General features: G+C 53.5%; 1 protein-coding gene across 1 annotated transcript in view; it reads left to right on the top strand.

Annotated features, from left to right (window-relative positions):
• The first annotated feature begins 960 nt into the window (after window positions 1-960).
• LOC104834858 (relaxin receptor 2-like) overlaps window positions 961-21,921 on the top strand; it is an 85,117-nt gene continuing 64,156 nt past the window's right edge. Inside the window, exon 1 of the mRNA XM_010572523.1 lies at window positions 961-1,032. Within this exon, the coding sequence (XP_010570825.1) occupies window positions 961-1,032 (72 nt within the window). The remainder of the gene's footprint in view (window positions 1,033-21,921) is intronic.

Here is a 21,921-nt window from a genome sequence, read left to right as displayed (position 1 = left end):
AAAATCCCAGCAGGTCCCTGGCCAAAGAAGCCCCCGTCCTGCCGAGCCCCCATCCTGCCGAACCCCCCGGGTGATGCCATCAGCCAGCCAGGGCACAGCCGTGGCCAGGAGGACGGGCATGCCCTGTGCCCGGGTCTGAGCCTTGCAAACAGACGCTGGCTTGGCAAAGAGGAGAGCTGCCTCGTGAATTCCCCACAGTGACAGTGTTTTTCCTGTGCATATTTCTCCCAGTGATCATCTCTGCTCCCACTGCCTCTTCCCTGCCTGCCACATTGAGCCCAGATGTCTCCTTTAAAGGGGAACTGCAAAGTTTTGTTTAAAATAACACTATTTAAAAAAAAAACAACCCTTCCAAGATCACCAGCAATTAATCAACTCTACGTGCAGGCTCCAAACTTGCAAACACATTCGAAAGCAAACTACTTGAAGTTTAGTTTCCCCCACGCTCACCTGCCAAGCCCCAGCATTACGATTTTGGGTATTCCCTGCCAGAAGCTGATTGTGCCTCACTGAAAGCAGTGAGTCAGACCCGTGTCCTAGCCCAGGCAAGGCTCCAAGTAGATGCAGAGGGAGGATTGCAAGGCGGGGGCTAGTCTGGTCCTGCATTCCTTCGGCACGGAGCTTTAGAGGCTTAATTGAGAAAACGGGGAGAGCTGAACGTTGGGAGTGGCATAACTGGAGCCCTGCTTGCAAATTCCCGCTGTGCTTGACTGCAGGATGAATTTTAGGTCCGAACAATGAGAACTGGGTCTTTTTCCCCTATGCATCCCTAAGTCTGAAGAGAACTGGCGAAGGCAGGAGGGGGATCAGCAAGCCGGTCTGCAGTCACCAGTCAGCTCGTGATTCTGCTCTTGTCCTGCCATTACTGTGATGGCTTCCACCAAGCAGCCCCTGTCTGCCAAGGGACTGCTCTGCCTCTGCCTCTCATGCGTCCTCCCTAACACCAGCCCCGCACACACCATGACCATGGGAGACAGCAGAGACCTGCGGCTCCCCAGTGCCCAGGTGCTGCAGGACTGCCCTGACATGCCGGTAGGCAAGAGGCACTTTGCTCCTCATCCTCGTCCCCAAGGGTGAAGGCCCAGGCTCACCGGCTGCCGCCCCATCTCAGCCCGGGATGGCTTCTCAAGCCCCGAATCTCTAAACAACTCCCCTCCTCCCCTGACCTGCTCCCCACCCCCGCGCCCTAAGTTTTAATTTATCAGGAGAATTATTAAAACAGCCATTTCTCAGCTGTCTAACGTTTCAAACCCTGCTCTCATTCATCTGATAAATATTTACAGAGCTTGACATTGTCTTCAGCTCATTGCCTTCTGCGCCAAACAATTCCAAACACTCGCTTCCCTTCTCCTGTGGCTCGAGGAGTGGGGCTGCCAGCCCCGGCATGGCCAGACCCAAGTCCCCCCCCAAATCCTTCCTCAGGGACATGAGGCTGCCTGCCCGGCATCTTGGGCTCCCCATGTCCGTGCTGGCCCTGCGGCAGCCCAGCTGGTGAGCCCCATGGGGCAGAGACCTGCCCTTCCCACCTGCCCTAGCACAAGGAAACCAAAACCATCCCTTCAGCTTTTAGGAGGGGATGTCGCATCCTTGCTCCGCTGCAGCCTGTCAGTCGCCTTGGCAGTGCTGGAGAAGCCAGGATAAACTGGTGGGAGTGTTTCTTGAGCAAGTCTATTTTTGTCTAAACACAGGATTTCATGAGAAGTGAGCACTCTTGTGGAGGCACATTGATTTCGATGCTATTTTCAACAGGTTAGGTCAAGGACTCTGCGGTCACCTCCTAACAGAGAGAGGGAGGCAGATGCTCACAAATCAAAATCCCAATTCTTCTGATTTGGAAATGGATGTTTCAACACCATCCCATTCTGCAAGGCCTTACAGGAGGTCAGATTTTGTTTCCAGCAGAAAAAACAATCAATTTCAAGCTCTTGAAATTGTTGAGAAGCAGAATTGCCATCCCCTGCCAGTTTGATCGTAACATAATAATTTCTTTCCACGTATTTTTCGGGTTAGCGAGATGAAGTCTTTTCTGCTGCTGCTTCTCAAAACATTTTCACAGGGCCACATCATGGGTAGGAAGTGCTGAGTGGTTCCTCAAGGAGCCTGAGGTCCCCAACAAGGGGAACATCTCTTTCAAGCTGCACAATGGATTTCTGAGGCAGGTCCAAAAGTCCTCCAAGAATCCTACCAAAGCAATCAGCTGGTTTTAAAAAATGTACTCTTTGTTTAGCAAGGGGGTTTTGGTGTTTTTCTTGCAAGCCAGTTTGCTGAAATTCCACTCCTTTCATTCCCGGGACTGTGCAGTTAGGTCTCTGCAAAATTAGCAACAAATCTTTTCCGGCACTGACAAATGGCCGTGCCAGCCTGGAACTCTACCGGGGCTGGGAGCTGCCCAGCTGCCAGCGGAATACCTGCTCTGAGCAGGGGGCCAGCCCAGGCAGGAGGCAGCACCCAGGCTCCGGGCTGGGCACCGCGCAGGCATCGTCCCGTGCTCTGTGTGCCTGCGAGCCCGGGGGACAGAGCACAGCAGCGGAGGAAGAGGTACTTCATCACACACACTCTCCTCTGCAAAGGTTTACTGGGGCTAGCTGGCCAGCACAGCCATCCTGCTGCACGCTGAACCCACGGAGCCTTCTTCAGAAGCACGGCCATCAGCTCACCCATAGGATTCACCATCAGCTCATCCATAGGATTTCCCAACCATACACCAATGCTCTTTCCAGTGGGTTAGGGAAAAAAAGAAGGAGAAGGAGAACGAGAAGGAGAAGGAGAAGGAGAAGGAGAAGGAGAAGGGAAAGGGAAAGGGAAAGGGAAAGGGAAAGGGAAAGGAAAAGAGGAAAAGGAGAGACCACCTTCTTTGACCTTCTCTTTTCCCACATGCATCTACCCAAAAGTCAGTCAAGATCTGCAGCAGCAGCAAGGTTGTGACAGCTGGTGCATGAGACAAAGTGCCTACAGAGGGGCATTTACGTGCAACTGTTTTTTAAAATGCTGGAGGGCTTCAGGAGTTTGTGTTTCACTGACCAGCCCAAAGAACTGCAGTTCAAAACTCTTGGGGTGTGCTGGGGGTCTTGCCTGCATTGCTCCAAGGGGCTGTCCCAGCTGAGCACAGGACAGGGCTCTTGGACTACATTTTCCAGACTTCTGAACAGGAAGTTGGGCTGGATTTTTTTCCAGGCATTCATGTGTGGTGAATTGTTAGCAGCAAACCTTACATTCACTGCCTTCCCTTACAATAGCTAAATAAATGCCACATGCCAGCAGTTCCCCACAGCCTGGGCATGACGTGTGTGTTCATTACAGATTAGCTGGTACTTCTAAGTCACTGAAAGATTGGGAATGTCGAGGAAACCAATGACGTTTCACCCAATTTCAGGAACGTGTTCTGTTAGTAGAAAAGCAAAATATTTTTCACAGGAAAGGATTTCCATTTTGGGGTCAGCCTTAGCTGTGCCCTTTAACAGGGGGAAGGCTGGTGCGGGGCACCCACAAGCCCCCTGTGCTCCCCCAGTGCAGGGCTGGTTTTGGCTCTTGTACCCCCACCCGCTCTCCCTCTCAGGGTCTGCTGCCTTTCATCCCACAGACAATTTTTCTGGCTGAATTCAAAATCCCCCCCCAGTCATTCCTCCCCCTGCCACCCCCCCTGCCCAGCCTGTCCCCCCACCCCTGGCTGCGGGACCCCAGTGCCCGGCCAGCCAGGAGGAGCCCATCCACGGGGAGCAGGGGCTCATCTGGGGCCAGCAGTGGGAAAATTAAAAATGAAACATATTTGTGACCAGGAGTGGAGTTCTGACCTTATAATAAGGGGATTAGAGGCATTTCCCGGCAGACACGGTGGGGCCGGGGGTGCTCAGCGGGGCAGCACTGCCCTCCTGCTGCACGCCCCCCCCCACCCAGGGGCTGCCTGCCTTGCAGGGTTGGGGTCGGGTTTATTGCTCTTAGAGAAACACAGGTTTGCTTTTAACGAGGCATTGCAGAGAGCCCCAGCACACTGCCTGGCATGGCCCCATGCCTGCTGGGGGGGCTTCGCACTGCAGTCACTCTCGGGAGGAGATTCCCTTGCCCGCTCAGAGATGCTGATGTGAGGCTGAGAGTCCACCAGCACACAGCACCCTCCGGCTGTCCCAGCCCAGGACCCACAGTCACCAACCGCACTGTCTGCAGCGCAGAGAGCATAAGTGGGGAGCTAATGCCCCTCCATTGCCTTGACCTGCATTCCTGCCTTGTCACCATCCCTCTCTCTCCATCCCCAGTACCTCCAGCACACCTAGCACTCAGCCGTGATATGACACGGTGCTAAAAGGACGTCTGTTGAAATGTGGCTTGGACGAGAAAGGTAAACCCATATATCAGTATATCATCAGCCTTTTCACCTGCCTGGCAAGGTCAAAGCTTCACCAACAGCCCATGTGTTAGCATTGCTCCTCTCCGTCTGTCCGGTGTTACCCTGGGGTTTGCTCTTTTTTCCCTCTCAGAGCTCGTTTTCTGCAGGGCGCAGGGTTTTCATACCTTCATGGCTACTTTTGCCACCCAATATCTGCTTACTTCTGCAGGTGAGGGAGAAGGCAAGAGATGCTGGAAGATTCATTCATTAGACACCATGCAGAAGCCAAAACCCACAAGATTTATCTGGCCAGCTCCGAGGAGCAAACTGTGACTTGGCTGAGCCCAGCCAGGCCCCCGAGGAGCCCCGCGGGGTCTCGGGGCTGAGTCCCCGCTTCGCAGCCCCCGGCTCCGGCCAGCCCTCACCCAGGAGGTTTGCCTAAACCTGCCCCTTCAGCTGCCAATGTCTCCTGCAGGCTTCACTCCGTGGCATGTTGTCCAACACCAGCTCCTGTCATTCTCCCGCTGTAATTAACTTCAGATAACATACATAACCCACTCACTTACACTTACATCCCTCACACTTATATCTATCTGCTCGAAAGGCTTGCTTAGCCATGTGATTGACATCTAACAAGACAACTGTGGAAACAAAGCCATCAATTGACACATACAGTTTTTAACTGCACAAGGGTATTTGCAGCACTAAAGTGATGTCTCATTACTCTGCTGTAGTGATCTTGTTAAATGCCAATTTAAACCCTGATCACAAAAGAGTGGAGCACAAAATTCCAGCCCGAGGAGTGATGTATTGCAGGAAAGAGAAATCTGCAGTCTGCCCTGTAGTCCTTCACTGCAATGCCGTGGAGAGAAATGAAAAAGGCCTTTTTATCTTCTCACCTACCCTCCACGGGCCAATACAGGCCTGTGCATTAACCTCCAGGGCTTCCTCCAGTCTAAATTTAAATGGCTGAGGGTTTCCATCACTCCCTTTAGGATACTGTTCTGAAGTCTGTGGAGCTGCTCTGCTCTATGAAGTTTCCCTGGGAGTCAGCCTAAACACTTAATTTCTTCCCCCTTTGTCCTAATTAGAGCTAGCAAAATAATGAGAACATTATTTACAAATTATTCAAAGCTAAGATTTGCACACAAAAATTCTGTGCAGATGGAGCATGTTTGCGGGGAGCACGTGTGTGCCATGCACAATATGTATGACACTCGCATCGAACTATTGTTCAGCTGGCCCTGTTCAAGTTCACTCCCCGAGGACCTTCCCAAACCCTTCGGTGCTTACACCCTTCCAACCCTTAGACAAACCCTTCAGACATGCCTGTTCAGCCCTCTGGAGGCTTGCACATCGGCTTGCGCGTGGTGTCCCCACGGGGCTGGTGCTCCAGGGAACCATCCCAGCCAGCCGCAGGACGCACAAGCTCCTTTCCCACGCCCCAAGCACAGGTCTTGTTCGGAGCTGGTCTGTCCTGGCGTGTGTCTGGAGCGCTGTCCCCTCTGCTCCCGGTCCCCTGATGCTCATCCCAGCCCTGCTCCCCTGCAGAGGAAGGGTCCCTGCCTGCCTGGGAGCCCATGACGACACCTCCCAGCAGCAGACTGCCAGTAAAGGCAGAGCTGTAACGCTGCAGGGAGCAGCGCATCTGTCTAGAGGGTAATTTTGTCCCTGTCGTGGAAACATGCCTTCAGAAGAGGACGGAGCAGGATATGAACACATTGCAATCCACCATGTGCTGCCCTTGAGTGGAGAGGGTCTATGGAGACTTCAGTTATAAGCCCCTCTTTCAAAGGGTTTTATTACATACTTAGTCATAAAACTTTGCCTGGGGCTGACTTGGCAAACGAGGCCTCGGCCCGGAAGCCAAACCCTTTTCATTTTTTAATAACATTTCATGAAAATCCATTTGGCCCTTTGTAACTCGGACAGGTGGGAAAACAATAGAGCTTTCTATTTCCAGCCCCTCTCGCCGGCCGGGCCGCTCGCCCAGCGGGCCACAGGCTGCTCCGTGCGTGCAGGGATCCCCGGTGCAGCCACAGGCGATGATGTTACCGTGCTGGCTCCAGCGACAAGGACCGTTTTGGCACAGCCCCCCCCGTTATTAAGGAGTATGTGAGAGCTGAACACCACATCCCAGTCCCCATGTCAGTCTGCTGGGAGGTTGGGGTTTTTTTATTTGACCCTAGAGCTGAGTGCATGGGGCGGGATGGCTGTTGCCAGCCCACGCTGCCCAGGTGCTTCCCACGCCCCCTCGCCTCAGGACCGGAGCTCCTGGCACCTCCAGCACCCGCAAAGCCCCGTGCCTCTGCGCTGCCCCGTGCTTGTCCCCTGGCCAGGTACCCACATTTTGCCCCCGAGCCCTTCCCTCCAAGCCACGGTCTGGACAGTCACAGTAAGCATCACCCTAGAGTCACCGTCACTAATGCATGAGGTGCTGCCAGCACAGTCGGGAGCCTGTTCTAGGCAGAGAGGTAAAACCCGAGCCCTCGTCTATTGCACCTTCCCCTGCCTTGGCAGAAGTTCCCATCTGTAACAGGGTCGGCGGCTCAGAAAAGCTGTCACAGCAGTGAGGGGCTCTCTTGGCCCAGTGAAAGCCAAGCTGTTTGCTGGAGCATCCATGCAACCAACTTTCTGCAACCAACATTCACCCTTCCCAGAGCTTTTGTTCAGTCCTCACCCTCCCATAGCCTCCTTTCCCAGACACCCTTCTCTTCCCCCAATCCAGCCTTCAGCCAGCTCCTGGATGTGGGCAGGGTGCCCTGGGCTGTGCTTGCCTCCACCCTGCCTCTGCTTGAGATACATCGCAGGCTGCAAAACCCCTGAATCCCTGTCCCCATCCTGACACCTCCCACCTGGGCACCGAGCCCCCCCACTCCCCACGCCGCCGGCTGGGTCACCCGAGGATTGAGCTGCCCCAGGGAAGCGATGGAGGGAGAGACCTGCAGCTGCCGGCAGACTGACATAAAGTTCAAAGACGTGTTAGATGGGTCTCTTGGCAACCAGCTCTATTTTTACAGCTTGTACATTAATGCTACCAAAGTTTAAACAATTGCAAGGGACCAGCAGCTTTGAAGGGAAAGAACACGTCAGGTTTAGTGCAGCCAGCGTGTGCTGAGCCCTGCACGGGGGGATTTCCCGAAAGCCCGGGCACGCAAGCTCACGGCGGGACAGTGCAGTGTGCTGGGGTCCCTCGCTGTCCCAGGGAGACCTGGCGAGGGCAGAGCGGGTGGGCACAGCGTGGGGACCAGGGGACAGCCAGTGTGACCAGGCAGGGCTCCAGCATGGAGAGGGGGACAGTGCCTGCTGCCTGCACCCCGGGGAAAAGAGATGCAGCATCCGTACGTGTGTGCCTGGGGAGAGGGACCCGAGGGTCCCGGAGTGCCTGCATGCCCTGTGCCGTGGGCTCGGTGGCATGCCAAGGAGCAGCCCTGTGCTGAAGAATGAGCCTACAGTGACCCTGGAGGGGCAGAGGGGATAAGCCCCCCATCACCAGCTGCCACGATGCTGTGCCTGTGTCTCCTTTAGTGCTTGCAAAATGCTGTCGCTCGAGTGCTGTGCTTTAGAGGGCTGTAGGGGCAGTTTAATACCAGATCTGTGTTTGAAAGGTTGGAGTTATGAGTCTGTCAGCATTTCCATTACAGGGCCTGATTAATTTGGGGGTACGGGGGTAGGGTTAGCAGTTGTCATTCCAGATGTGAATTTTTGTTTTAATTCCTCTAAAAAAAAGGGGGGGGGGGGAAATCCTTTAACTTTGTGTTTTCCCTTTCAAAGGAAAGAAAATATGTGCCGTCTGGGTCTGTTTTGTTTTTGCTACAGAGCTCCAAATGCTGTTTGCCAGATTCACAGCCATAAGTCCTTTCATTTGAACCGGGTTCGCTCTCTGTCCTTCTTTATAGGATCACCCCGATTTCAGCCTGGGGATCCTAACCAGCATACCAGGGGATCTGCCTGAAAATAGCCCAGGCTCATGGGAAGGAGCTGCTCAGGCCTCCCGCTGCTGGTAGCAGCAGTGCGATGCTGCAGCAGAGCAGTGGGTACCTCTTCCCAGAGAATAACTTGCGACAGAAAGATGTCAGGTTTGGGGACCCCCACCAGCACCACGGCCCAGCTACGCTACGGGCAGAGAGCAGGGTCAGTCTTTTGCAGCGTTCAGTATCAGGTGCCTCAGCAAGAGCACGGCAAGTCCCGTGTCAAAGACTCTGGTCTTTGCTGAGCAGCCCCTTGCCAGCATCACTGGCTCTCTGGCCCCATCAGGCAGCAGAGATGGGCTCGGGAGGCTGCGGTGGCCAAATGGTCGAGGCAAAACTAACTAAACTAAAACTCTGTGCTAGGAGAATGTTGAAATGTACCAGCTTTAGCATTTCTGAAAAGTAAATTTCCAGCACACCATATTCAAGATAAAAACAGAAGCTAAAACAATGGAGTTTTCCCCCGCCAGGGAAATGCAGGTTTCCCCTTCTTCACGCTCAGAGCATCTGTGCCTCTTCTCTGGTGGGCGGTGGGTGTTCCCATCACCCCTGCAAGTGGCTAATTCCCCTGGAACATCTGCTGTACTCCCCATCTCACTCATGCACTGGGTTCCTCACATTAATTCTGTCCTACATAGGAAGCATTTTCTGTTAGCATTTATGTCTCTCATCTCATCCTCCTAAATGCTCCCCAGACACCTTTCCCTTGTTTTTACATCACAAGAAAAGATAGGGATTGGTACACCTAATTTAAATATTTCTATTCTCTGAAGCACCCTCGACATGGTACATCTGTGCCATGTTCCCCCCTACTGAGCAAACCGGGGGTGGGGTGGGGGGGGTTGTACACAGCCAGTGAGGAATGGGTCTTGTCAGGTAAAAACTAAAACTCAGGAGGACAGCTCAGCTCATGCCCAAGCACAGTGAAGAGGTACTTCAAGCAGATAAACATTTTGCTGAAAACCAGAGGAAATTCCCCAGTTGCCCTGTTCTACTGGTGTGCACTATCACCATCCGAGCAAAGCACTGGAGGCCTCATTGCGTAGTTACTCAAGCGAACTTGTCCCTTTATGGGTTTTGCTGGGAAAAAAACCTGTCCCAAGGAAGGGAAGGGACTGAGCGGCACCTGGCAAGGTCCGTTCCATTCCTGTTCCTCCCTCCCCAGGACGTGCCTTCCCCACGGGACGCCTCAGTTTGCCTCCATGTGCCATCTGTGAGAGCTGATAGCATCCTTCTGGTTTCCCATTAGCCTCCCCCTAAAAGATACAGGTAAAATCATATTTCTATCCTGCCCACTGTTCTTAAGCAAGTCTAATTTATTAACTGCTGTCCTGTTACTTTATTGGGAGGTCTTGTTAGTTTTCATGATTTAATCATTACAAGGACCTTAATATTCGATGAAAGCAGTGTGAGAGAGAGGTGAGAACATTTACTCTGACAATAAAGCAAAGGCAGAGCTTTTTGCACACCTGGGAAAAGGGGTCTAAACCCTGTGGTGGGTGGGTTTTCTCCACTCAGCTCCATTCTCTGTGGCTCTCGTGCACGTCCGATCCTGCTCCCCAGCCACGTGCTGGAGCGTGACTCGGAGAAAGGATCCCAGCTGCCGTCCCTCCCCGCTGCTGCAGCTTTGAAAGATAATTAAGAGGTGATGGACTCAGGATACAAGAAATGGGCACAGAGCTCTGCAAAGATAAAAACAAAAGCACCAGGATCTGCTGCAGCTGCTTGGTGAGATGCGGAGGGGGCTGTGCAATGGCGAATTTCCTTTTATTGCCATCTTTTCACTTGAAAATCTGCCTGGCAGCTTTTCAGCTCTTTGCAGAGAGACCGTTGTTGTTGCTACCGCTGCTGCTGTTGTTGCTGCCAGGAAAAGACTTGCAAATAATCTTCCCATTAAAGCTCACTTGGTATCAAACTTGGTATCAGCATTTTTCAGCAAGGGCTTGTGCGGGGGCTGAAGGAGCTGGGCGTCAGGCGTCGAGTGGCTGCATCTGTGCCGCACAGACCGGCATTGTCGGCGCTGCCCGGGCTGGCAGGGATGCCGGGGAGCTGGCAGGCGAGCCCGACGCCAGCCAGCCCGCCAGTGCTCACTTTCCTTGTTCCACTCTCCCACTGCTCAAGCCCTTCTTGAGACCTTGGCAATGTAACCTGTTCTCTCTGCGGGGAGGGAGGAGGGGTGAGGCTGGCATCCCCCACCGAGTGCCCACCACGTGCCCCGTGACTTTCCCTGGTGTGGGACAGTTGGGTGTCTTTTACTGGGACTCCTTCGTGAGGATCCCAGTGACGGGGATTTTCCTGTTCACTACTTAAGCAAAGGCTGCACTCTGATTTCCAGAGCTTCTCTGTAATTGAGCTTATTTTCTTCAAGCACCAAGTCTCCAGGCTCTTCTATCCAAGCCACCCCTTGCATCCTGCCACAGGCTGCGCTTTTCTTTCCTCTCGCAGCCTTCGGCAGAGGCAATGCAGCAGACAGACTGCATCCCAGGTGAGGATCTCAGGGCTGCACCGGACAAATATACCTCTCCGGGAGCTGTCAGGAGGGAAGCAGGGGAAGTCCCGGATCCGAGCTCTGCAAACCAGTCATGGCTCTGCCTCCTCTTTAACCTGCCTCTGTGCCGGGTTGGATAGAGGAGTCCATAGGCAAGTCAGAGCTGGAAAACCCAAGGTATCCCAAGGGAGAAAAAATCAGCCAGAGATAATAATAAGCAAGACTAGAAAGGAAGAGAAAAGAGGTGAGGACGGCACAGGTAGAGCTATCTGCTAGATGATCAAGGGCTGGATGGAGAATGGCTGAGCCTTTCTGGGGTGGACGGGCTGAGCAGCCAAGAGGTCTTCTCCTGCCCTGCCTCTGGCTGCCAGGGTGGGAGCAGCAGGGCTGAATCAGATAAAACAGAGTTCCTGCTGTCCTGCATAAAACTTGCCTAACAGCAATTAAAATTATTTTTTTTAAAACTGTAAAGAAAACAGCTGGAGAGGCCCAGGCATCACAGCAGCCTTCCCTGTTCTTCTGCACAGGGCGGGGAGTGAGAGTGGCTGCCAGTGGTCCCTAAAACTTTTCTATCTGTAGGGGCCTGTTTAATAAATAGCTACAAAAATACAAAAATGTAATGGCACTAATAGGTGTGCAACTATGTGGGTAGCTATCTGCATTCCTAAAAAAAAGCTGCATAGTAATACTAAGTCAAGACCTACGTAGTCACATCCATCCCACAAGCAGTTTCTGTGCTCGTGGGGATCCTCCTGTGTGCCCCGCAAAGCCTCCAGGCCACCAGCCCCTCGCATCCCATGTGTGCTCCTGCCCTGTTCACATTTGACACAACCGATTGACTTTCTTCCCAAGGAAATTCATGCTTCCTTATTAGGAGCAATAGATTAATTGCTGACATAAAGAAAAACTGCAGGAAAAACGCAGTTAAAGAATCAAAGTATGATCAAGGGAAAGGAAACCATTTCCAAACACGGGGTATCTTTGGCAGGGATCTGACACTGCCCCTCATGTTGAAGGCTGCGCCTTTGCGTCTATTTACTGAAAGTCCCAGGAGCGGCCGGCCTCGGGGAGGCTGTTTTCCAGAAATGACTGCTGATGGATGGGGAGCTGCCGGAGGGCAGGGAGGAGGGAGAGGAAAGCTCACCCTGCCACCCAGCCCTGGGCTGGGGCATGACTGTGCTTGAGCATGCCTGCGAGCTGCTGTGCTGCTGGGGCTGTCCCCCCACCTCGCTCCAGTCCGTGGTCCTTGTTCCCAGCCCTGGTCCCCAGTCCCTGGTGCAGAGCACTCATCTGAGCTGCTCACCATGCAGATGCTCAGCAGCCCGTACCCAGACGCCCCAGCTCTGCTCCCTTTCAATTGCAAAAGCAATTTGCAGGGTGGTTTTCACAGCTTTTAAAAAATAATTCCTTTAGTCTCTATTATTTTATACAATTTAGGAGCCTAACCATGGGAATGAAATGGCCCTGGTACCCATCCTCCCTGAGCACCACACCTCCCAGCCAGTGCTGGCAGGTCGTGGTTATAGCTAATGCCATGATCCATATGTGCCTGGAAGAGAGGTTTAGCGGAGAAGTGGGTATGGCTCTCAGGATTAGCCTGGGGAGCACAGGGAGGTGAGCCCTGTGAGGGCTGGGGCAAAGGATGTTTGCTCTTCGCCGGGAAAATTAATACCTGAGCTCTTTGTGGAAGAGCAGGGATGTGAACAGGCAGCCTCCTCACTTTTGGGGCCAGCCGCAAAGAAAAGCGGGTGAAGATTTGGCTGGACATGGAGGGCTGCCAGAACTTCACTGTCCTCCATCAACCCCAGGACCAAGGCATGAGCACAGACCCACATGAGATTTTCTGATCAGGGCTTGGAAAACCCGGCTGGAATGTGATGCCGGGCGCAGGGACAGCCCGCTGCGCTGGTGGCTGCAGCTCCCATGGCATGGAGCAAGGCGCTGGTCCGGGCAAAGGCTTAGTCAGGTTTTATGGCACTTTTTTTCCACGCAAATACCGCAGGGGACTGGAGCAAGAAGGGGACACCCCGTGCGCTACTGCAGCACCCAGCGTTCAGAGCAAAGGCTTGAATTTGCAAATGAGGTCATGTTGGGAGGAAGGTGCCAGGACAGTGGGCAGGCAAGGAGAGGGGCAAGTCTTGGGGGCAGCTCCGGCACACTGGAACTGTTAATCCCGGCTTTACAGAGCTGAGCTTACACACAGAGGTGACAGAACCCTAGATGGAAAATGAAATTTCTGACACCCGCCACACATTTTTTCCACAGCTTTTGTGAATTTTCCCATCTTTCTCTCCTTTTTTTCTGCTGTTTTTCCCTGCTTTTGCTGGCCAGGCCTGGAGTGTGGGGAACAGATGTAGGTGGGAAAGGGTAAAGGGGAGGGGGCTTCTGTGTGCAGATGAAATTAGTCATGGAAACGCAGACAGCATGTGCATTCGCACGTCAGCCTGAAATAAGCGTGTGTTTTTATGTTTCCCAAATGAGGTTGGGAAGTGGACAAGTAATTGTTTCAGGATTTGGTTTTAGTTAATTAATTTTTTTTTTCCCTGGCATATTCTCACAATGTGGGAAGCTGGAGCAGCCAGGCAGGTGAGAGGATGCTCAGCGAGGACCAGCACCTCAGCCCAGGATGGGAGAAACCCCACGCCAGGGTCTTCTGGAAGCCCATCTCTCATTCCTCCTCCATTGCTGTGGTCCCCATGGGATGGGCAGGATGGGACAGGTCCCTCTGCCATCCCCTGCCGCCCCGCTCTGCCGGCACCGCAGCGATGCCCCTGGGAGCATGGTGTGTCCTGGTGTGAGAAGGACCATCTGTCCCCCCCACCTCCCCCCAGGGATGTAGTTGTGACTTCCCCAGAGAAGCACCTTTAATTAGCGGGCAGCCCTCGCTGTCATGGAGCTGCCCGCTGCGGGCAGCGCAGGGATGAGGAGGAGGCATCCAGTGAGGGAGAGAAAACGGGTCATTTTTCAAAGTGATGAATGGGAGGAAAAGAAAGTGGAAAGGCGGACAAGGGGAAGAGAAGGGAGCTGATTTCCAGATAAAGTTTTCAGGACACTTAAATAAACATCTCAGCCAGCGGAGCAACGGGCAAGGGGCGGCGGGGGGGACGTGTGCGAGCTGGGCAATGCTGGAAGCATTTCAGCAGGACACTTCAAATAAACAGCATTTAAAAAAACACGCGTGCTCTCCATCCCAGAGGTTTTCCTCCAAGATTCCCCCTCTGCAATTCCCACCCTGTCTCCAGCTCGGCCCGAAGCTTGCAAGCATTTCCAGTCCCATTTTGCCCCCTCGGCAAATGGGGGTCCCAGGTCAGGGGGACCCTCGCCACGGCTGTGGGGTCCGTCCCCTCTCCCAGCCCTCCTCCCCGGTGTGGGGAAGAGCGGCTGTGGGTCCCTGGGGCCCTTTGTCCCTGGCAGAGGAGCAGAGGAGGCAGAGCCATCCCGTCCCGTCACACCCCGCTGCGTGCTGCCGCCTCTTCTTCTTCCTTTCAAGAACAAAAGAGCAAAGGGGGAGAGTTGAAATTGCCGAGCCATTAAAAACAAAAATGAAAGCCCATCAATGAATTAATACGGCATTAAATGTTAATAATTAGGGGATCGTAAACATTTATGGGAACAGATTAAAGCCAAGTTCTGCTCCATTAAATTGCTCACGTGGCCTGTCCTTTCCACCCACCTCAAGGGAGGAAGAGAGAAAACGGGAGAGGAGGTTTGCTCACGAAGGGCTCTTGCTCCCTCCAGTCACATCTCCTGCCCTCGAGGTGCTCAGTGCTCCGGGGGTCCCCGGGGACATCCCTGCGAGTGGGGACAGCAGTTCCCACACACGATGCTCTTAGGCGGGATTAGCTCCGAGGGGCAGAGCCTGCATCCACCGAAAGCCCGGCAGCTCCCGCGGTGAGCACGCCGGGATGGGGCAGTCGCTCCCTGCCACGGCACCGGGGAAACTCACATTGGAAATGGCGTGTTTTGGGCGTCCGAGCTCAATGCCACGATTAATCATCCACACTGAGCCCAGTGATCCTTTTTATTTATTTGGGTTATTTAGGGAGTATTTGAAGTCAGGTGACCTGAGATGATGTGGTTAAATGTGCCAAACGCAGGCAGAGCATCTCCTGGACACCTCAGCTGTGTTTTTGTATGTGCCCATCTGTTGTGGCTGCCTGTTGGGGTCAATCACCTCGCCGAGAAAACCTTGTTAGAAATACACAGCGAACCAACTGTAAAACCTTGCACCACAAGAACACAGCAATATTTATAAAAGCCTCTTTTTTCATTAGTTAAGCCTATAGCGGGCCGGCTAGCGACATTTTTCCAGAGGACACAAGTTACTTGAGGGGAAATCCTGCCCGCATTTCTCCTCTCTTGTGTTTGCAGCATCCCCGTCCCCACTTTGCAGAAGCGGGGGTCTGGCCGTGGTGCACCCTGGCCCAGCTGGCTTCGGCCCGGCAGCACGGGAAGGTTTATGGCAGCCCTGGGAGCGCAGCCTGGGCGAGCTGTTATGCCAGGCGCAAGCAAAGGGTGGAGGCTGGGTTTTTTTCTACCCCACAGAGAATAAATAAATGTTTTATTTTTATCATTTAAGTCATTGTTTCTTGGGAAAAAGTTTCTGTTTTTTTCAGTGAGGATATTCTTAATGAGCATTGTTTTTCTAACCAGTTTCTTTTAAATGCCAAACCTTTTCTGAAAATATGGTTCTTTCAAGCACTTTCTTTCATTTACCAAAAAAAGCACTGAAATTTTTGCAACAAAAAAAAATAAATCCTTTTTCAGTAGAATGCCTTTTGAATAAAAAAATGTAAGTAGATCTTAGGTCTCTGCTTGGGATGCCTGGCCCTGAGCCTGCCTGCCTCAGACCTGATTTACCTACTCACTGCTCAGTGCTTCTACAAAAATAACCATTTTTTCAAGCTTGTGTTGGGATCACAGGAGGAACGTGAGGAATCTGTCAGGCATCCCTGAGCTGCCGGGAACACTTTGCAGCGATTCTCCCTTGTCCCAGCGCTGCCAGAGCCAGCGCCTGGGAAGCAGCGAGCGCATCCGTGGCTCCGTGATGGTTCGGTGGAGGCAGGGCAGATCTGCCTGGATCCCCGGCCATGGGGAAGCAGCTGGGGAAGGACGAAGGTTCCCCACACCGACACAGCTGGAAACCGTCCTGTTTTGGGGCCACGGGAAGCTGCCTCCAAGCCGGGTGGGACGCAGGAGCGCGGCAGCCCCATGGCAACGCCGGCACGGGGGGCCAGCCACTGGGCTGATGGAGATGGGTGGCTGGTGGCCGTTTCATGGGAGCCCTCGGCACCGCTGGCCACCCCACGGCACTGACACCCTCCTGGCATGCAGGGGATGGGAGCGGGCAGCCGGACCAGCCTTTTGCTTTATCTCTTGGGAAAAGCCCTATCTGCAGCTTGCATCGCTCGCCAAGGGCAGCCCAGAACAATGCGGGTCTGTACAATGGTGGGCAGGCGGGCGGCAGGCGGGGAACACATATGGGCCCCACGGAGGCCCCGCAGCCCATCCCGGTGGGATCGTGTTGTTGTTGGCTGCCCCGCATGGCTCCGGCCGTGCCGCAGGCTGGGGCTGGGGGTCCGCGGTGGCGGGGGCCCTTTGCAATCGAAAGCTTCCTGCTGGGGACCCTTCAAGGGCAGCCCTTGTAGCAGATCTAATTATACAAACAATTTTGTTCTGCTTCTCCAAATAAACACAGCGAGGTCTGCGGGACACGGCACGATGGGAAATTAGAAACGAGAACGCTTGCTAATGGGCTCCTTAGCTGCAGGGGTAAACAGATTATTTGAAAAGGCCCCGGCCGCCCCTCCAACAGATCCACTCGCTCCTCTCCCCTCTTTCCTCCCCACCTCCTCTCTCTCCCCCCCCCCGCCGCACCAAATATTAACAAAGCTTGCAATTTAATCAAATCTCTGAACTGTGAAAGGAGACTTCTGTAGATTCGATTTCAAGGTTTTTCCCTGTTAAGATTTGCATTGAGAAAATTAGATTAAAATCCTGCATGTAAAAGGAAAGAGTCGGGGGCCGGGGGGGGGGCAGGAACAGGCATGGAGGGGAACCAGGGGAGGAGGAGAGGGGGCGAAGAGGGGCCCCAAAGTCTGGCTGTCAGAGGGCTGAGTCAAGAGGTGACTGGCTATGGAGTGAGATGGGGGACCCCCTTCCCTCCCCAATACCCAAAGACCAGGGCCGGGCTGGGACCCCCCCACTGGATCTCCCCCCCTCCCATCTGAGAGCTGCTCCAGATCAGGACCTGGGGGCGAGTAGCCTGCTTCCTACACACACACACACACACACCCCCGCCTCTTGCAGAAAGGCGGCTTATTTCAGGCTGGGAATGGGTGACACCAGGATGTCTCCACTGGTATCAGACTGGTGCTCTGGGTGTGAGGAAACACGTGTAGCATCAGTCAGCAAGCCCTGGGGACACCCGATGCCCATGAAACTCAGAGGATGAGGAAGGTGTGGGAGCTGGAGAAGGGCTCGTCGGGCGCTGAAAGGGGAGAACCGTGTCCCGGCGCGGCGTGGTGCTCTCCCCCGGTGGCAGCTGCTGCTGGTGTTTGAGTCGAGTTCTCCGGCGCAAATGCACGTCTTGGGACTTGCCAGTGCTACTGGATCCTTGTGCCCGGGATGTTGTGGCTGAGCTGGGGAGAGCCCGGTGCAATCCCACAGCGGTCCCGGCTCGCGCAGGTTGTCCGCAGCCCTCCCGTCGTGTACACACACAAATGGGGTCTATCAACGCCCCGTCACCAGAGGAAATCGAATTCGAGCCAGAGTCCCTCGATGGCGGCTTGGCAGGAACACACTGTTGGCCAGGACTTTGTTTTCATTACTACTCCATGTAATTTATAATTGTATCAAAACGGAAGAACTAATTGCAGTTGCCGTCCTGCTCTGTGCCTGCCTGCTGCCTGTCTCGGTCCCCGGCAGTGGTGGGATGCAGGAGGGCTCCTCCCGTGCCAGGGTGTGGGATGGAGCATCATGGCCGGGGCAGGACCAGGGGCTCTCCAGGCTCTCCTGCCCGCCAGGGTCGGACACGGTCCGAGATCCGGGGCTCACACAGCACTTGAGCTGCTAATGAAGCCTCTGGGATGGGAAATTATTCTGTTGGAGTACAAGTTTTTCTCAGCCAACTACACCAGTTCTGCCCTTTCTGCATTTGTTTTTGTCACACTGAGGTCTTGAAACTACATTTTCTTTTTTCCAGATTTAGAACCTCCCTTTGACATTTCAACAATGAAATGTGTCGATTTTTCTCTCCAAAAATCCTTTGCTTTTGAAACGCCCTTCAATCCTACTTTTTAAAAACTAATGCTCCAGAACAAAACAAATATTTCCCTGCAAGTGAAATGTAACATTTCATTAAACCTGGATCAATTCCTGTTTCACTTTTTGATTCCCTAAGACCGAGTCTTTTCCAGCGGCAGCTCTCACTGACACCCTGCCTGAAACATCCCAGCGTGGGGAAGCTCCAGGGATCAAAAGATATTTGGCATCTCAGGGACCGTTGGCTTCCTATGCAAGAGCCTGGATGCACACTGGGAAGCCAAACCCTGAGCATCTAGGTTTGCTGTTGAAAGATGAAGTTGCGCACTAAAATTGCAGATCCATGCTTGTGCGATTGAAGTGGGACCCCAGCTCGGGGTTCCTGACGCACCATCTGCAACGACAGCATCTCAGCAGGGTGCCCACCTCCCGCGTTCATCTGGGCAGACCAGTGGGCAGGTTTGGGTGTGCAACGGGACTCACTGAAATGCAGAGCAGACACTGAGCTCTGCTCCCTGTCTCCGGGTGAGACAAACATCGGCACATGACCAGCTCCGGGGGGGGTATGGCAGCGGCTCAGCACTGGGACAATGATGCAGGCACAGATTTGGGAGGAGCTGGGACCCGCTGGCCTGCCTCCCGCTCACTGTGTTTAAAGTTTTAAACCTCTTGTCACATTAATTCTTTTTTTTGCCTCGCTTCTTGGCCTTTATTGCAGCTAACACATCTTCTCTCATCAATTTTGCAGAGCCTGGGATTACACCGGCAGTGCCTTTTGGCTGCCACACCGATGTCACACCCGAGCTGGTCAGCAGCAACTCTCACTGATGGTGGCCCCTTCCAACCCGCAGCTTCCCCAGTGAGAGCTGAGCCAAAGGAGATGCTCCCTGGGGAAAGAGGGGCCAAGGGAACAATGGCCCCCGAAACTGCAGGGCAGCATCTTTGATTAGGGGACCAGCCTTTCTCCTCCACCACCCAGGGCACTAAATCCACCATTTCCAGCTTGCAGACCCCCTCACTCCTGTGTCTGTCTGCAGTCACCCCCCAGGTCTGCCCCCATCACCTCTCCGTGCAGGAGAGCCCGCCCGTCCCGGGGCTGTTACACCTCCTGGCTGGAGATGCGGGTCCCTCTGCGACAGCCCACGGAGGGAGAGCTCCCAGTTGCTCTCCCCTCATGTCCCAGCAGGGCAGGGGACAGCCCTGCAGCTCTAGCTACCCGGTGGGTGCCAGGGTCCCTCGTCGCGTCGCCCAGGCGCCGGCTGGAGGGAAGCAGAGATTGGGTACCACCACCCTGGCACCTTCCCTCCTCCCTGCATCACCCGGGGCGATTCTCGCTGCCCAGAAGGATGGTTTCTGGTCTCATCTGCTGTCCCACAGCAAACCACTGCCTGAAAGCAGCTGGGGGAGGTGCAGGCTTTCCGGATGCACGTGCCAGCAAAATTCAGTGTGGAAAAAAAAAAAAAAAAAAAAGAGGGCTGAGAGAGGGAAAGAGGAGCTGTCAAAGGAAACCCAATCTGCCGACCACACCAGGGCGGGCGGCTGGACCCGTCTGCATCTGGGGCTATTGAATCACGGAGCTAAGTGGTTTCCTCTCCACCTCACCGGGGAGCAGCTTTTATGTTCCACTGAAAAGGTATCCTGCTCAAACAAGCAGGGACATAATGGGGAGAGCATCCATTAAACAGAAGGAAACGAGGGCATGTTAAACATGAAATATTCATGGGGGCTCTTGCCAGCTTGTTAATGCATTTGTATTTGCAAAATACCTCTGGCTCAGGAGCAGGGGAGGGAGGGCTGCGCGGCAGGTCGGAGGGACCCTGGGCATGATGTCGGCAGGAGGAAACTGCGGAGAGGGAGGCTGGGGAGAGGACAAAGGCAATTTGTGCCTGGTAGGAGAATGGTTTGTTCATGAAAGACCTGCTCAGTGTTGCAGAGGTAAATAAGGGCAGCTAGCAGCCTCTGCTCGGCGCGTCCCAGCCCCATCGCTGGGATCTCTGGTGCTGGGCTGCCCTGTGCCCAGAACGAGCACCAGGCTCTGAGGGGCTCTGGCACTGCCTCCGCTTCCACGGCGTTTCGTGGTCAGCAGTGTCCCAGGCTCCGCTGGTCTATGCTTCCCTAAGTCCCTGCTGGGAGAACAGCCTGCCACAAAGGCTTTCGAGCATTTCTCCAGCTTCATATTACAGAGACCTCATTGCTTCTACAAACCTCACTTCCATATATTTACTGGGACATTATGAGATAGCATCAATAATTAAAAATAAACTACAATTGTCAAAATGGGTGAACAAAGTGCATCTGGTGATGAATTACCCTGGCTATGCAAAACAGTATTTGCTCTGTTGGTTGCTAAGCCATAGATTTCATTAACTCACAACGGGTCTCCCAGTCATTTAGTGCAAATTAAGGAAGCTCTATTGTATTATTCCTATTATTATTATTATTATTATTATTACTATTATTATTATTATTATTACTATTATTATTTTGTTACACAGTCTCATGGGTGAGTGTCTCTAGCAAGAGCTGCATTCATTCATCTCAGATGATGAGCTGGTCAAAGGCAGCAGGGTGCCATCGGGAGCTGGGAAGGGTCCCAGCAGTGCCAGCTCTGGGATGTCTCTGAGCACTGAGGGAGACACTGGGTTGTGAATTTGCCTCTTCCCAGCTTGGGCAGAGTTTCCAGGGCACAGGCGACAGCTGTACATCCTTTCGTTGTTCCTTCCATTGCCATCCCTCCAACCCATCTTTCGAGGAAGGGTTTTACTCTCCAGCCAAGAATAGATAGATCATGTCGCAGCACTAAGGGCACACATTTTCAGTATTAAACTGGGACCAGAACAGCCAGTGCTGGCACTCAGCAAAGCTGATCTCAGCTCTCCCAGAGGGCTCTGGCTGCTGGGCACGTCCCTGTCATACCAGGCTGCCCACCCCTCTTTTCACCTGATTTTGGTGACGGTGCTTGGAGCCAAGCAAGTCCCCAGTGCCTCTGCTGCGGGGAGAGGAGCTGGTGGGGGGGTACATGGGAGGAGGGACCTGAAGGGACAATTCATGCAGAACAGAGTAATCGGATGGAGTGCCAGCAGACAAGAAGGACAGAAGAAAGAGAGCACGTTTTAATGAAGAACAGTTTTTAATGATTGCTATTTTTCACTCTTAATTAATGAAATCAGGCTTGGGACAGACAAGCAGGAGCAAGGAAGAAAGAAAGATTAAAGCGGCTTTGTCGCAGGCGTTACTGGAATTGGCTGGTGTCTCGCAGCCCAGCGGTGAAGGGGAAGCAATATCCGATGGACCTGGGCCTAGAGGAGCATTTTGCAGCGGAAAAAATCAGCATGTAATAGAGCTGTAAAAGTGTTGTTTGTGCCTTTGTAAAAATCTCTCACTTGGAGGAAGAGGCCAGGGAGGGAGAGGGTCTCACTGAGGAGCAGGGAGGCTGGAGGCTCCCCTGGCTAAAGCCAAGGACCGGCAGACGAAGAGGTGGAGATATTGCCTAGCACGGTGACAAAATCTTCACAAGTATGAACTTTTCAAACCTCAAGTCCTGGGGAAACGGGACCAAAGTGCAAAGGGGAAAATGTTGATACGGATCAGGTTTATGCTGTGTAAATACATTCTTACATCGGTGTTCGGGAAATGCAATCACAGACTTGGCCGAGGAGGAATTAACAGTAGGTTCAAAGGCAGCCTGGGCTGAGTATTTTATCAGAAAGTGTCTACTTCTGTAACACCTGCCTGACTTATCCTGTGGCTTTTGCCTTCTAGCCCTCTGCTAGTGAGCAGTCCATCAGAGCTCAATGCCACACACGAGAAGCATTTCCCAGGCTTGTACCGCTGTTCATTCTGCCAAAACCTAACTGGAAAACACCCAGGGTGATGGA

The sequence above is a fragment of the Haliaeetus leucocephalus genome, unplaced genomic scaffold, assembly GCF_000737465.1.
Source record: "Haliaeetus leucocephalus isolate CR32 unplaced genomic scaffold, Haliaeetus_leucocephalus-4.0 Scaffold340, whole genome shotgun sequence".
Classification (NCBI taxonomy): Eukaryota; Metazoa; Chordata; class Aves; order Accipitriformes; family Accipitridae; genus Haliaeetus; species Haliaeetus leucocephalus.
The sequence above is the reverse complement of the archived record's forward strand: the minus strand, read 5'-3'. Positions and strand labels throughout refer to the sequence as shown.